Source organism: Plecotus auritus (assembly GCF_963455305.1).
Source record: "Plecotus auritus genome assembly, chromosome: 6".
NCBI classification, from domain to species: domain Eukaryota; kingdom Metazoa; phylum Chordata; class Mammalia; order Chiroptera; family Vespertilionidae; genus Plecotus; species Plecotus auritus.
This window is the reverse complement of record NC_137773.1, coordinates 90,640,637-90,655,894: the sequence shown is the minus strand read 5'-3', so window position 1 is coordinate 90,655,894 and position 15,258 is coordinate 90,640,637. Positions and strand designations below refer to the sequence as shown.

General features: G+C 45.3%; 1 protein-coding gene and 1 pseudogene across 2 annotated transcripts; both read right to left on the bottom strand.

Annotated features, from left to right (window-relative positions):
* Positions 1-6,300: 6,300 nt before the first annotated feature.
* Positions 6,301-7,281, bottom strand: LOC308251740 (putative RNA polymerase II nuclear localization protein SLC7A6OS; annotated as a pseudogene). The gene is made up of 2 exons: positions 7,146-7,281; positions 6,301-7,108 (listed from the first exon to the last, which is right to left on the bottom strand). The product of its transcript is annotated as a putative RNA polymerase II nuclear localization protein SLC7A6OS (transcript).
* Positions 7,282-9,646: 2,365 nt separating this feature from the next.
* Positions 9,647-10,991, bottom strand: LOC308251634 (DCN1-like protein 3). The gene has a single exon (XM_080675385.1). It carries the CDS (start codon positions 10,772-10,774, stop codon positions 9,860-9,862), a length of 915 nt encoding a protein of 304 aa, XP_080531511.1. The 5' UTR covers positions 10,775-10,991; the 3' UTR covers positions 9,647-9,859.
* Between the last annotated feature and the right edge of the window lie 4,267 nt (positions 10,992-15,258).

Sequence of the window (15,258 nt, the reverse complement as noted above, 5' to 3'; positions counted from 1 at the left end):
GATGGCTGCCCCCATGTGGTCAAAGATGGCTATCCCCATGTGGACACAAGATAGCCAGCAGGGGAGGGCAGTTGGGAGGGACCAGGCCTGCAAGGGAGGGAAGTTGGGGGTGACCAGGCCTGCAGGGAAAGGCAGTTGGGAGGGACCCAGGCCTGCAGGGGAGAGCAGTTGGGGGGGACCAGGCCTGCAGGGGAGGGCAGTTAGGGGTGACCAGGCCTGCAGGGGAGGGCAGTTAGGGGAAAACAGGCTGGCAGGGGAGCAGTTAGGCATCAATCAGGCTGGCAGGGGAGTGGTTAGGGGGTGATCAGGCTGGCAGGCAGAAGTGGTTAGGGGCAATCAGGAAGGCAGGCAGGCGAGCATTTGGGAGCCAGCAGTCCTGGATTGTGAGAGGGATGTCCAACTGCCCGTTTAGGCCCGATCCCACCAGGACAGTTGGACATCCCTTGAGGGGTCCCAGATTGGAGAGGATGCAGGCTGGGCTGAGGGACACACCCCCCCCCCTTCGTGCACGAATTTCGTGCACCGGACCTCTAGTTTAGTATAAAAGGAGATGTGGACCCAGCTGGTATGGCTTAGTGGTTGAGCACTGACCCATGCAACAAGGTTGCCAATTTGATTCTCAGTCAGGGCACATGCACAGGTTGTGAGCACAATCCCCAGTGGGGAGCATGCAGGATGCAGCCAATCAATGTTGATGTTTCTGTCTCATTGATGTTTCTATCCCTCTCTTTTCCAGTCTCTAAAGATCAATAAATTTTAAATAATTGATATATAAGGAAATGTGGGAAATTTTCAGATATACTATATCTGAATGTGGGGAAGACTTATGTCATCCCAGTTCCTTCTAAGAGCATGAAAGGAATCACTGGATAAAACTTTTGAACATAAACAGTGTGAGAAGGGCTTCAATGTGCACACATCCTTACATGTGAAAAAAAATCTCAGGGAAAAGAGATAAAACTACATGTGACATGAGAAAGTTTGATGGAAATTAATCCATGTAAAATGTTCCAGAAAAATTTCAACATGAAAGAATTCATCTTTTTTTCATCTTACGTTTGTGTATACATAGTGTTTATCAAGCTTGTTTTGTAAAATGCATCATTGCAATATAGATTTATAATTTAAGAAATAAATATTGAGGTGAGATAACTGGGAGTTTTCTTCCAGCAATAGTACATAAAATTACTAGATAATGCTTTTTCCTTGAATGAGTTAATATTTTCTTTCCATTTTGAAGCCTGTTAGATCCCTGGGTGAACTGAAGTGTATTTCTAATGTGCAATTAAGTTAAAAATTTTTATACTGTTTTATTTGTCATGTGTGAAGGTGCCATTGTAAAATGACAGTTTGGTGTTTATTGGGATTTTCCTATTGGCTTTGTGACAGTTCTGGGTATCCTTAGTCCACTAATATAGTCTACCTTTTTTATTGAAGAAGCTCTTTTTCTGGGGTGACAGGTGTAAAAGCCTTTTCACATAGTAATAAACACTTGGAATAAATTTTATGTATGGCAAGTTCATGAAAGAATATAGTTTCATATAAATTAATATTTTCACATTTGGGTCCTTATTGTTCTTTATTCTGACTGGTTATTTGTGGAATAGACTTTGATTTAAGAAGAGACATAAAAAGAAGAAGAGAGACCTGTAGAAGGAAAAAAACCCCCACAAAAACTAGAGTTGGAGATATCCACTCCCCTGTCAGTAATGTTAGGACCTAGATTTTTTAGAATTCATCTCCCTTGTGGTTCCATCTTAGGATTCACAAGTAGCCCCACTTGCTTGAGATTGAAAAGGAGCAATGAGTAACACATTTATTAGATTTTGAAACCACCACACAGGGAAGAGACAATTATATAAGACTTTTGACTTGATCCTTTGCCCTTCTGATTAAGACTATCCTCATAACCACCACCAGTTATTTGATTTACACTTTCTTAGAGGAGTAGGTTTCCACTGATGTTTTCTCAAGATTCACATCAAAGATCCATCAGTTTGGATTTTTCTGTAAGCCATCGTGTGTCCATCTGGAAACATGTCTTTCGTGCTTATGTCTGAATCCCCTCTTCTCTAGATTACATCCGTATAAGATGTAATTTGTATAGGAAATATCTTATGCTGTTAATAGTACTGGGGAGAAACCAAGATGGCAGCATAGGTAATCACCTATACTTGCTGCCTCTCACAACCACATCAAAATTACAACTAAAAGGCAGAACAGCTACCACCCAGAACTGCGGGAAAGCTGGCTGAGTGGAAGTTCCACAACTAAGAGGTGAAGAAAGCTCATTGAGACTGGTAAGAGGTGCGGAGACACAGAAAGTGCTGGCACTTGGATGTGCTGCTCTTTAAACAGGGATGGTGATACAAGCTCCCACTTCTGGGCGAGACTCTGGGGGACCCAGACACATACGGGGAGATACTGGACTGTCTGGCATTGGGACAGGAACGCGAGGGCGGCTTACTCTTAGAGAAGTGCTCACAGTGGTCATTGTTCCTACACGAGGGCACAGAGAACCAGGGACTTCTCCAGTTCAGGGCAGCCATTGCTGTTTGCTCCACCCTGGTGATTCCCAGAGACCCCACCCCACCCAATTTACAATCCCACCCAAGCTGTGCACATCATCTTTTGCATATGAATGGCCTGTCCTTTTGCCTAAAACAAACTGCAGCTGGGTCAGAGAGCCCCTGAGATTCCAAAAGAAGGCCCACTACCTAGCAGCAGCAGCTGCCTTGCTTCACAGCTGGGCCTCATTTGGGCACTTCCAAATCCCATACAAAGAGGAGAAATCTGCAGATCTCTTCTGCTGGGTGGCCCCAGACAGTGGCTGACCTTGCACCTCCTTGGAGATTCAAGAGCCAGTGTACCCAGTGGTCAGAGTGAGACCATACCGGATTACAACTCTCCACATCCATAAGAGGCACACTCAAGGGCAGACTCAGTGAGCACCAAAGCCCTACTGAAGCAAGTCCTGCCCCATAAGGGTGTCTCCTGTGCAACAGATCTTCCAGTGTAGACACAGCTGGTCCTCACAGCCAATTGGCCTGGAGGTCAATTCCTCCCAGTGATACCAATAGCGATCAAGGGTTAACTACAAGACTGTGCAAACAGCCCACAAAGGGGTGCACCAAGAGTGTGCACCTCAGGTGACTGGGGAGGCTGAGCCACTGGGCCCTATAGGACACCAACTACACAAGGCCACTCAATCAACTCAAGGAGACTTAGCAGCTAATCAGTACATAGAAATAAACACAGGGAAGCAGCCAAACTGTGGAGACAAAGAAACAAGTCACAAATGAAAGAAATGGATGAAAGCAAAATACTGGATATAGAGTTCAAAACCATAGTTATAAGGTTACTCAAGAATCTTCTAGAAACCTCTGAGAAATTTAGTGAGATCCTCAAGGATATGAAAAAGGACCAATCAGAAATTAAGTATACACTGACTGAAATAAAGAATAATATACAGAGATCCAATAGCAGACTAGAGGATCCCAAGAATCAAGCCAAAGATTTGAAATACAAAGAAGCAAAAAACACCCAACCAGCCCTGACCGGTTTGGCTCAGTGGATAGAGTGTCGGCCTGCGGACTGAAGGGTCCCGGGTTCGATTCCGGTCAAGGGCATGTACCTTGGTTGCGGGCACATCTTCAGTGGGAGGTGTGCAGGAGGCAGCTGATCGATGTTTCTCTCTCATCGATGTGTCTGACTCTCTATCCCTCTCCCTTCCTCTCTGTAAAAAATCAATAAAATATATTAAAAACAAAAACAAAAACACCCAACCGGAAGAGCAAAAAGAAGAAAGAATCCAAAAATATGAAGATAGTATAAGCAGCCGCTGGGACAACTTCAAGTATACCAACATCCAAATTCTGGGGGTGCCAGAAGAAGAGAGAGAGCAAGACACTGAAAACATATTTGAAGAAATAATGACAGGAAACTTCCCCAACCTGGTGAAAGAAATAGACTTACAAGTCCAGGAAGCACAGAGAACCCCAAACAAGAGGAATCTAAATAGGACCACACCAAGACACATCATAATTAAAATGCCAAGGGCAAAAGACAAAGAGAGGATCTTAAAAGCAGCAAGAGAAAAACAGTTAGTTAACTGCATGGGAGTACCCATAAGACTGTCAGCTGATTTCTCAACAGAAACTATGAAGGCCAGAAGGGAGTGGCAAGAAATATACAAAGTGATGAATAGTAAGAACATACAACCAAGGTTACTATACCCAGCAAAGCTATCATTCAGAACTGAAGGTCAGATAAAGAGCTTCACAGACAAGAAAAAACTAAAGGAGTTCATCACCACCAAACCAATATATGAAATGCTAAAGGGTATTCTCTAAGAAGAGGAAGAAAAAGGTAAAAATTATGAACAACAAAGTGACAACATATACATATCTAACAACAAGTGAATCTAAAAATCAAGTGAATAAAAAATCTGAAGAACAGAACAAACTGGTGAATGTAATAGAATCAGGGGCATAGAAAGGGAGTAGACTGACAATTCTCGGGGGGAAGGGGGTGTGGGGGGTGCGGGAAGAGATTGGACAAAAATCTTACACCTATAGACGAAGATAATTGGGGGGGGGGTAAGAGCATGGGGTGGGGTGGGAACTGGGTGGAGGGGAGCTATGGGGGGGAAAAAGAGAAACAACTGTAATAATCTGAACAATAAAGATTTATTTAAAAAAATTGTGCTAGGATGTGTTTTTTATTGACCATGACATCTACAATGTTGCAGCCAAAAAGGACCTAGGAGTTTGTTTCTCTGCTGCATGTGGAGTGGCTGCCTTAACCTGGTCCTTCCATGTGAGAATCTACCTCTTCCTCCTGTCAGGAAGACTGGGTGTTTCCTGTTACTTGAAGCTGAGTGAATCCCTTAGTATGTTTTCAGTTATGTTTGATTGTATGTGATTAAAAGTTTGTGCATTTTTCCTGGCCAATGTGGCTCAGTGGTTGAGAGTCAGCCTTTGAACCAGGAAGACACATGCCCAGGTTGTGGCCTCAACCCCCAGTAGGGGGTGTGCAAGAGGCAGCCCATCAATGACTCTCTCTCATCATTGATGTTTCTCTCTCTCCCTCTCCCTTCCTCTCTGAAATCAATAATTTTTTAAATTTTAAGTATGTGCATTTTTTTTGTCAAAATAGCACTTTTGTAGTTGTTTCATAGGAATATTTTATTAACCATTTTCTAAGCTGTTGTATGTCACCAAATAATTGTTCTTAATTTCCTGAGGGGATATGTGAAAATGTCCCCTTATAATTACGAATGTCTAGATAAACTGCAAATCTCTTCTTTAATGATTGTACTTTGAGTCAAATTTATCATGTGCATTCAAGTTCAGGTAATTTTTCCTCAGACATATTTTACTTTAAATTCTTTTATAGTTACAATTTTGTCATGAAAGTTTCATTGATTTTTAAAATATTTTTAAATTGATTTCAGAGAGGAAGGGAAAGGGAAAGAGAAAGAGAAACAATGGAGAGAGAATCATTGATTGACTGCCTCCTGCACGCCCCACACTAGGGATTGAGCCCACAATCCAGGCACGTGCCCTGACGGAATCGAACCATGACCTCCTGGTTCGTAGGTTGATACTCAACCACTGAGTCACGCCGGCTGGGCTTAACTTACATTTTATTTTATTTTATTTTTTATTTTAAAAAAATTCCTTATGGTTGAAAGTATTACATAGGCCCTCCGTCTACTTCCATTAACCTCTTCCAGCCCACTCCTGTCCTCACCACCCCATTGTCTGTGTCCATGGGTTATGCATATATGCATACAAGTTCATTGATTGATCTCTTCCCAGCCACCTTCCCCCACCTTCCTTCTGGGGTTCAACAGTCTGTTCATGCTTCTATGACTCTGAGTCTATTTTTGATCATCAGTTTATGTGGTTCGTTAAATTCCACATATGAGGGAGAGGCCTGGTGGTATGGGAAAGTTGAACCTTAGTTCTGATAAAACAGCCTCTCTTCCACTTACTGGCTTCAGCGTAGCAGAAGAGCAGGAAAATGCCTAGGCCAGGAGGCTTCATTTTATGGCTTTTTTTTTTTTTTTTTTTTTCGGTCCCCCAGATTGTAGGGTCACTTGAACTAGGCAAGGGCCCCTACTATTAGTGGAAAAGAGACACTCCTTCAGCACAAGTTTTCACTGGTATGATGGTGCTGTTGGACATACTTTTTCCTTCTATGTGTTATTCCGGGAAACCCATTACCAGGGTGGCTGATGCTGCAGTTAGAGCCCTCAAGGGCCTGTGATAGAACCTCAGGGATGTCACAGGATCGTCAGTGGGAGGCCAGGTCATGAGGGCTGTCATAGCCAAACTCCTTCTGCCCATCCAAAGGATATTTATTCCACATCTGTGGTCTGCTGTTGCCTCTTTCCTCTTCACTGAGGCCGTTGTATTCGTCAGAGCCTCGGGAATCTTCATCTCGATCACTGCTCTCCTCCTCTGCGTACTCATGGTGCCAATTATTCTCACTATTTCCATCATCTCCATCTTCATAAATGTCCTGCAGTTGTTGGTCATCGTTCACCTGCACATCAGCTCCCACTCCTGGCTGCACGGAGAGGATATTCTCAATCCATCCTGGAGTGGGCGTCTCCAAGTAGTAAATGTCATACACACAGTCATCCTTCTGTTCCTCCCGGTGCCCGACACTTGGCCCATCCTCAGATACAGTCAACCGCTCACGGATCAACTCTACAGAACTGCAAAGGATCACATCTGGGCCAGGTACTTTGCAGGAGTCGGTGGCAGCAGCAGCCTCTGGGTCTCCTTCTTCGTGGACCAGATCCAACAGCTGGAAGCCTGCGTTACCTTGGGCTTCTGGGTTTCCCCCCACATCCTCGGACTCCAGGCCATCCGAGGGAATGCCGGAGGATGGGCGGCTAGAGACTACCCTGTAGCGGCCTTCCTGCTGGATTTCCGAGCCCACGCGCGGAGGTCGTGGCGGATATGCTGCTGGCTGCCCTGGGATGGGACCGGCGCAGAGCGGCCCGCAGGAGCGTCTGGACCGGCTCCTCCTGGGAGCGCACTGTAGCCACCAACTGGAAGACATTATCCTCTGCTGCTCTCTCCAGACCCTCGCACTGTAGCCACCAACTGGAAGACATTATCCTCTGCTGCTCTCTCCAAACCCTCGGGCGACGTCTTCTGAGCCACCGACTCCACAGCATCGCTCCAGAGGCGTTTGCAAGCAAGGACCAGAGATTCGGCTGAGCGTCTGCTTCACGCGGAGTACAGCCCTACCACCAGCCTCCATAGCGGCTGTCACGAAGCAGCCTACCATCGATATTTTAATTACACAAACCCAATGTTAGAACAATCGGAAAAAAAATCACTCAAATCCAGTATTTATGTGTAAAGAAGAGAAAAAATTTGTCATTTTACTAGTTCAACCAGAAAATCCCAAATATCTATTCCTTTCAGGAAAAAAATAGTTAATTATTATTTCCAGGGCAAGTTTCTTGTATAAGTAATTAGTCATACTTGAACACTTCAAGGTGTTTTTTAAATATATATGTATTTTAGTATAGTTTTATTGATTAAAGAGAGAAGGAGGAGCCCTAACCGGTTTGGCTCAGTGGATAGAGCGTTGGCCTGTGGACTGAAAGGTCCCAGGTTCAATTCCGGTCAAGGGCATGTACCTTGGTTGCAGGCTCATCCCCAGTAGGGAGTGTGCAGTGGGGATCAAGCTCGCAAACTGGGTATGTGCCCTGATAGGCAATTGAACTGTGACCTCCTGGTTCATAGGTCAATGCTCAATCACTGAGCCACACCAGCCAGGCAAAACCAAGTTTAAACCCCAAAATTTCACTTGAGATTACCCAAAAGTAAAAAAGAGTTCTCAGAAACTTACTATATAGGCACAGGGAGAAAAAAAAATGAGACAGAAATTTCTATCAAAAGCAATGTAATACTGGAATTTTTTTTTGAAAGTCACGTCTTTCTTGCCTTTTTGTAACTATTTTACACTGTCTTTCAAGTTGTATTAATTACATGCATTTTACCTTAGTGACAAATGAAGACAAGGGAGCCCTTGATGGGGGGAAGGCGGGACTGGAGGTGCCCACTGGTCCCCATGGCTGTTGCAGAGCCCCCAGCATGGGAAGGAGAAGCCCTTTAAGTGCCTAGTAATCTTAGATGTTGAGAACGTTCCCTGTGCACAGGACCTGGGATTATAGGGTTTGTTAGGATCAGTTGTGGCTGACCTTGGACTTTTTTTTTTATTTTTTATTTTTTTTTTAAGTGTTTTATACGTTTATTTAAAAGATTCCCTTTTCCATCTGTTCCAAAGTTCCTGCCGCCACCCTTCAGCACAGGCTCGGAGGACATGGTTCAAGGGGAAAAGGACAAGCCCTCCACTGAAGCGAGGTAGGACAGTCAGCTCCTGGGCAGCATGTCCAAAGCTGGCCTCGGGGAGTGAGCACAGGAGTCTGGGGAACTGGGCCTCCCTCTTGTGAGGAAAGAGCTGAGACAATTCATCTTCTCTTTAGTGAAAATGGTCCACACTCAGATTCAGAAGCCTCCATCCTGATGTTCCCTGGCCCTCCTCTCCCTCCTCTAGGGCCAGTTTTAGCAGGCAAACGGGAATATAGATACATATATGTGTACATATATATTTTAGATAGGTAAAATATATACATATCTTATATATGTACATATACATATTTGGGGAGGGGAAGGAGAAAAGGGTAATGTAAACCTAAACAGTCATCACATCACCCCAATGAGCCTGACATCAACACAGATAATAAATAACGCCCGGGGTGAGCGACGACACGGCGCAGCAAGAAGGGAAGGGCACACGTTTACTATTAAATACACTCTACATTTGGCAGAGTTCAGGCCAGCCCCAGGCTTCTGCACTTGCCAGACAAGTAAGCTGATGATACTCAACATTTTTTAAGAAAGTATTCAAGCAGAGCTCCATACCACAGTTTTCCTTCAAGTCCGGTGGCTGGCAGGCAGTTTCCGACCACCAGGAACAGAAACTTTGGCTCCAAGGCAAATGAAAAAAGAAAAAAAAAAAAGTATTTCCACTTACAACATGAAAATACAGAAAATTTCATAAAGAAAAACACCTATCAAAGACTGCTTCCAGCCAAGCTGAGGTAGCGCTGCTTTCTCTGCCCTCGATGCTCTGGTTGCGGGGCTGCTCTAGAACACCGCTCACTTGACTGGCAGGGGCCACGTGCTGGTGGGACACGGCATGAAATGCAATGCGTCAGAGGGATGAGCAAGAAGTGCGGAGAGAGGGTTCGGATAAATTAGCTGGGCGGGGTTGTCACCAGAGGACATATTTGGCTGGTCCTGGCTCTGCAAGGGCTTTAACTCACAGGGAATTAATGCAATGTGGTTAACAGTTAACACTGCTAGTCAACTCCGTGTAAATCTTTAAAAATTATCACAACCGCAATTCAACCATGTAAACAGCACCACACACAGCACAGACCTGCCCTGAAACAGGATGCACAGCAGATCTGGCACTGGTGTCTAATGTTAGCTCAGCTGACCTCCAGCCCCCCGCTTGGCGCCCTCCCCCACAAACAATCTATTTGTGCAAGAAATGGCAGGCTTATTCTATCTGAAGGCTTAAAAAAAAAGATACATAACATGTAGCCAGGTTCAAATATTTTGGGGGACCCCCCCAAATAAAGGAAATAACCAAAATAACCAAAAAGTGAAGAAAGTGCCTAAAACATGATACAGCATTTTAGAGCCCTTTCAGATACAAGGCAGAGAAAGGTGTAAAGTAGAAAATATCCGGATCTTCGGTAATTTCCAGAAAGGTCCATTCCTTGGCTGGCTCCAGGGCAGCGCAGCCCCGGGACAGAGCACTAAGTCTGCTCCTGGGGACACAAGCCCAAGGGCCCCGAGCTGTGCGCACCACACCCAGCCCCTTCCCTCTTCCTCCGCTCCATCTCCCACTCCACAAAGGTATCGAAGAGACTAGGCCAGGCTTCATCTTCGCTGTAGTTGCTGAGGTCGGGGCCAATCACCTGAGTGAAGTTAAGAAACATATTCCAAGTGTCCCTGGAGATGCCCTTGACCCCCGAAGGGTTCTCTGTTAGGAAGTGTAGCCACTGGTCCAACACTGGCGGGTTGTTCTGGGTAAAGACTAGCTTCCACAGGGCAATGGCTATTTCCCGATGCAGTGACCGCTGCCCTTCTTCAGAGTCCAGGCCAAACTGAAATGTAAACCGGTACAGATCCTTGAATTTGTCCTCTTGTTTGGCTTCGGTCAAGAGGCTGGGGAACCGTGCACAGATCCCATCAATGCTGTCTGCACTTATTGCTTTGCAGCCATCAAAAAACTCCTTCCTGGTGAATTTGCACATGGTAGCAGCCTGGAACTTCCAAGCCAAGAGCAGCACTCGAAATTCCGTGGGGTCAACACAGAGGTCATTGCAAAAGCGCTCCATGCCTTCCTCCAAAATTGCATCCTCCCGCTCATCCTTGTAGCGCCTGAACAGTTCCTCCAACCTCTGCAAGGAAGACTCCTCGGCACAGGGCTTGGGCTCCCTTCCAGCATCTCCCGAGGACGTGGGCAGCTGGCAGGCCTCTGTGGCAGCCTCTGCCTTCTTGGTCCCATTGACGAGGATATCCCCACCTGGCTTGCCACAGGCCGGTGGCTGTTCCTCGCGGTGGCCTGCACCTCGCCTGTTGTGTGACTTGCTGCTGGGGTCACGGTCTCCATTCTTGCTGCCCAGGGTTGATGAGGGATTCTTGCACTTGGTGACACACTGGCCCATGGTACTGGTGGCCTGGCCTCTAGAGTGGTCCCCTCTGGATCAGAAGCCCTCGCTGCCACCGGCCCTTGAATCTCAACATGCCATCAGCCAGAGGAGCCAGCCAACAGTTGCTCCAGAGGTTCCTCCAGTGAAACCCTTTCTGGCAAGGACGGCGGCCCGGCGGGTCCAAAGCACCTACCATCCCCGCTCGCGTTTCCAGACTCCCTGCCCCGCCGCCGCTGCCGCCACCCCAGCCGCCACCCCAGCCGCCGCCGCCTCCTCCCCCGCGGCCCACCGGCCGCGGCCGCCCCGAAGCCCCGCCCCCCCCTGGACTTTTTTTTTTTTTTTAACTAGTAGAATCAGAAGATCATGTGATGTTGGAGTAGAAGAATTTATCTTGGTGACTTTAGGATACTCGTTCCATTGTAGGTATAATTATGCAAAGCTAAGAATCCAGGAAAGAATCACCACAGAAGGAATTAAAAATAAGATTTTATATGAAAGTACCCACCTTGATCCTGAAAGAAAACAAGCCAACAGCAGCAGCAGCAGCAACTGAGTAGTCTCAGCATAGAGACTCAAATACAACTCACTGATGTCGGTGTTAACGAAGTCGAGATCAACCATGTAAAACATCGTATGTACTATAAGGCTTTCAATCAAGTGAATGAAGTATGTGTAAGTTGTAAAAAGAAAGAAAGGGAAAAAGAAAGAAAGAAAGAAAGAAAGAAAGAAAGAAAGAAAGAAAGAAAGAAAGAAAGAAGGAAGGAAGGAAGGAAGGAAGGAAGGAAGGAAGGAAGGAAGGAAGGAAGGAAGGAAGGAAGAAAGAAAGAAAGGAAAAATGAAGACAAGTCATTACAGGCATACGTTGGATATACTGTGAGTTAGGTTCCAGACCACCACAACAAAGTGAATAAGGCAAAAACAATGCTGATCTTACTCATGGAGGATATTGCCTTCAATATGTAAAAATCTCTATATCTGTGAAGTGCAATAAAGCTAAGTGCAATAAAAAGAGGTACACCTGCCCATATTATCTTGGTGACCAATCCAGGGAGACGCAATGCTAACCGGACAGAACAGCTAGGCAGTGCCCAAGGAAGAAACTCCATGCAAAGATTTTCTCAGATGATGTCTGAGCCCAGGAATGATCCTATGGGTGAGAGGAACAGGGATTTCATACAACCTCTTCCATGTGGTTATTGTCAACTTTCGTCTCACCTAAAAGAACCAACGGGGCCTTCAAGTACTTCCCTTTGCTGGTTCCAGGGAGCCATAGCTTAGGTCACTGATCGCAGGCTTCTGCTCCCTTAAAAAAAGAGCTTGTTGGACCCTAGCTGGTTTGGGTCAGTGAATAGAGTGTTGGCCTGAAGACTGAAGGGTCCCAGTTTCCATTCCGGTCAAGGGCACATGCCCAGGTTGTGGGCTTGATCCCCAGTAGGGAGTGTGCAGGAGGCAGCCAATCAATGATTCTCTTTCATCATTGATGTTTCTCTCTCTTCTCTCCCTCTCCCTTCCTCTCTGAAATCAATTAATATATTTTTTTTTTCAAAAGAGCTTGTTGGAAAACAATTAAAATAGAGTCTGTTTCATATGCATACTGGAGAACAAAGGGTTGATGATGATGCTGTGAATCCAAGAAGGGCAGTTGACTTTGGGAATGCTGGGAGATATTAGAAATTTAGAAATTTGCCGACAAAGGTAGGGATAAATGGTGATGGAAGGGGGCCTGACTTGGGGTGGTGAACACACAATACAATATACAGATGATGTATTATAGAATTGTACACCTGAAATCTATATAATTCAACTAAAAGAAAAAAAGAACTTTGTTGCCAGTTCTTGGGAGAGCTAGGCTGGGGGCACACAGCCATGGATCTGAGACCCATGATCCAAATGAATGCCACATTTGGAAAACAAATCCCTTAAGGAGAAATCAGGGACTGGAGGCCCTACAGGCCTTCTCCTTGTTATACTTGTATTATTTAATTTTTACTTACTGATTTGAGAGAGAGAGAGAGAGAGAGAGAGAGAGAGAGAGAGAGAGAAAGGAAGGAAGGAAGGGAAAGAAAGGGAGGAAGGGGGTGGGAGAGAGATAAACATTGATTTGATTTTCCACTTATTCATGCATTCATCGGTTGATTCTTGTATGTGCCCTGACAGGGGATCGAACCTGCAACCTTGGATAAGGAAGACACTAACTAACTGAGCTACCTGGCCAAGGTACATTTGTATTTATGTATTATTTTATTTTTATTTTAAAATATATTTTGATTGCCCTAGCCGGTTTGGCTCAGTGGATGGAGTGTCCGCCTGCAGACTTGAAGGGTCCCAGGTTTGATTCCGGTCAAGGGCATATGCTTGGATTGCAGCTCAATCCTCAGTAAGGGTTGTGCCAATCCATGATTCTCTCTCATCATTGATGTTTCTATCTCTCTCTTCCACTCCCTTCTGCTCTGAAATCAATAAAATATATAAAATATTGAGTCCGAAACCTGAGCATGTGCCCTGACTGGGAATCGAACCTTGACCTCCTGGTTCATAGGTCGATGCTCAACCACTAAGCCATGCTGGCCAGGCCATTTATATTTAAAAAGAATCTTTTTCTGGCCTGGAGGTGACACCTTCCATTTCCTACAGTTTCTTTGTGAACTCAAGGGCACCAGTGCACACAGGAAATTTCCGATTCTGTCTCAGGATGGAGCAAGTACAGCTATGAGGGTGGGCAAGGCCAGATCACCCTGACAATGGTTTGGAAGCAATGGAAACAAATGATGCTGATGCACATGACTGAGGATGTCCCCAGGCAGAACCCACTTGGGATGTTCTTTTATGTTTCAGAAACACAGTCCAGAGATCTGTCCAATGAGACTGGGTGTTTATTTTCCATACTTCCAAATCTTTAAAATAAATGCTGAGATTGTTATCTATGGTAGCTCATGCTTTCCCCACAAGATAGAAGAATTTGGTTGATTCTCTCACTGCTACCTCAAACGTCATGTTACTATTTCAGTCAGACCATGAAGAAAAAAATAGTTTTAAGTACAAACAAATATATTGATGTCCTGCCACTTAAAGGTACTTCATGCTTTAGGCCACAAAGAGAATGAATTTCCTCCTAATATTTTCTCAGAGCCAAGAGCACTTTCTAGAACTTTAGATAATTTATTTCATTAGCGTCATTTTCCAAGGTCATGAGAAAAATCTTTCTCTCTCCATGTATACAAAGGACTCCCTGAGCTCCAATGGAGCTCATTGGCTCAGAAGACCATCTTGTAGGATGCCTTGAGTTCTCGGGGGTTTTCCATGGTGCAGGTGGATATACGGACACTCTAAGCATATTCTGGCCATTGCGTTTGCCATGATGAAGATCACAAGAAACACATCCTCTTTCCAAACAGTTTTAAGATAGCATGTCTACAATGATGACCACAGTGATTAAAGGACCTTTGACAAGCAGAAAAATTCGTGGCACTCAGTGCAGGGAGCACTGTAGCATTTTCTGCCCAGATGGTGCCACAGCTGGAACTGTATAATTCCCACAGGTGCAAGTACCAATAGGGTGTGGAAGGGCAGGGATGGAACGTAATTTCTGCAGCAGCAGGTTCCTGAAGTTCAGCCGTGTGAGGGAAGAGACCAAACATGTGCATCTTCCCCAGTGAACATGCATTCTTAGTAGGAGGTCATTTATTTGAGGTTGAGATGAGGAGTTGAGAGATAAAACAAAAAACCAGAGGTAGTCCAGACTTTAGGAAATCAGAATGATTTCTAGAAAAAGTGATTGGAGACTATTATTTTTTGAGATAGCTGTGAAAAGGAAGGTGAAAAAAAGATGATGAAATGCAAATATGTTCTTCATCTCTCAGTTCTTCATGGTGAATGCCCACAGACCTCTCTTCCTGCTGTGTATGGTGACTGATGCTGCTCCTCCCCGTGGGTGGTCCTCCTGGTAAGCTGAGTCCTGGGTGAAACGTGTGCCCTCCTTTCCTCTCTCCATTGAGGTCACCTGTGGGTCTGTGGCTCTGCCCTCAGGCTGCCTGTGTCAGATGGCCTCCAGGTTCTTCTGTGTCCCCAGGCTTGATGGGGTTATTGCTGCAGTTTGGGTGGGGCTGTTTGTCTCGGATGGTACTAAAGGTGAGCACTTCCTCAGGGACTGGAGAGAGGCAATGGTCAGAACCAGGAATCTGTGCATACTCTATGGAGAGGCTGCCTGGCAGGAAGTGATTCCATGTCCTGAATATTTTCTAAAGTTAACCATTCTAAATACTCATGTCATTCCTGTCCCTTCTCCCAAAAAGATGGCTTATTTTTGATTTCACTGCTCTTTATTGGAACCTTTTTGCAAATCCACACGTCAGACTCCAGTTGTCAACAAAGATCAAAATGGAGCCAGATTCATTAGGTGCCTTTTCAGTGTGTGTGTTTGCAAGGAAGGACCACTGCTCCCTGGGGACTCCCAGCCCTGCCTCTCAGTGCAAATGTCCCTGGACAGTTGTGGCTGCTTT

Excerpts from the sequence above, each read along its gene's own strand:
- LOC308251634 (XM_080675385.1), bottom strand. The coding sequence starts at position 10,774 with ATGGGCCAGTGTGTCACCAAGTGCAAGAATCCCTCATCAACCCTGGGC.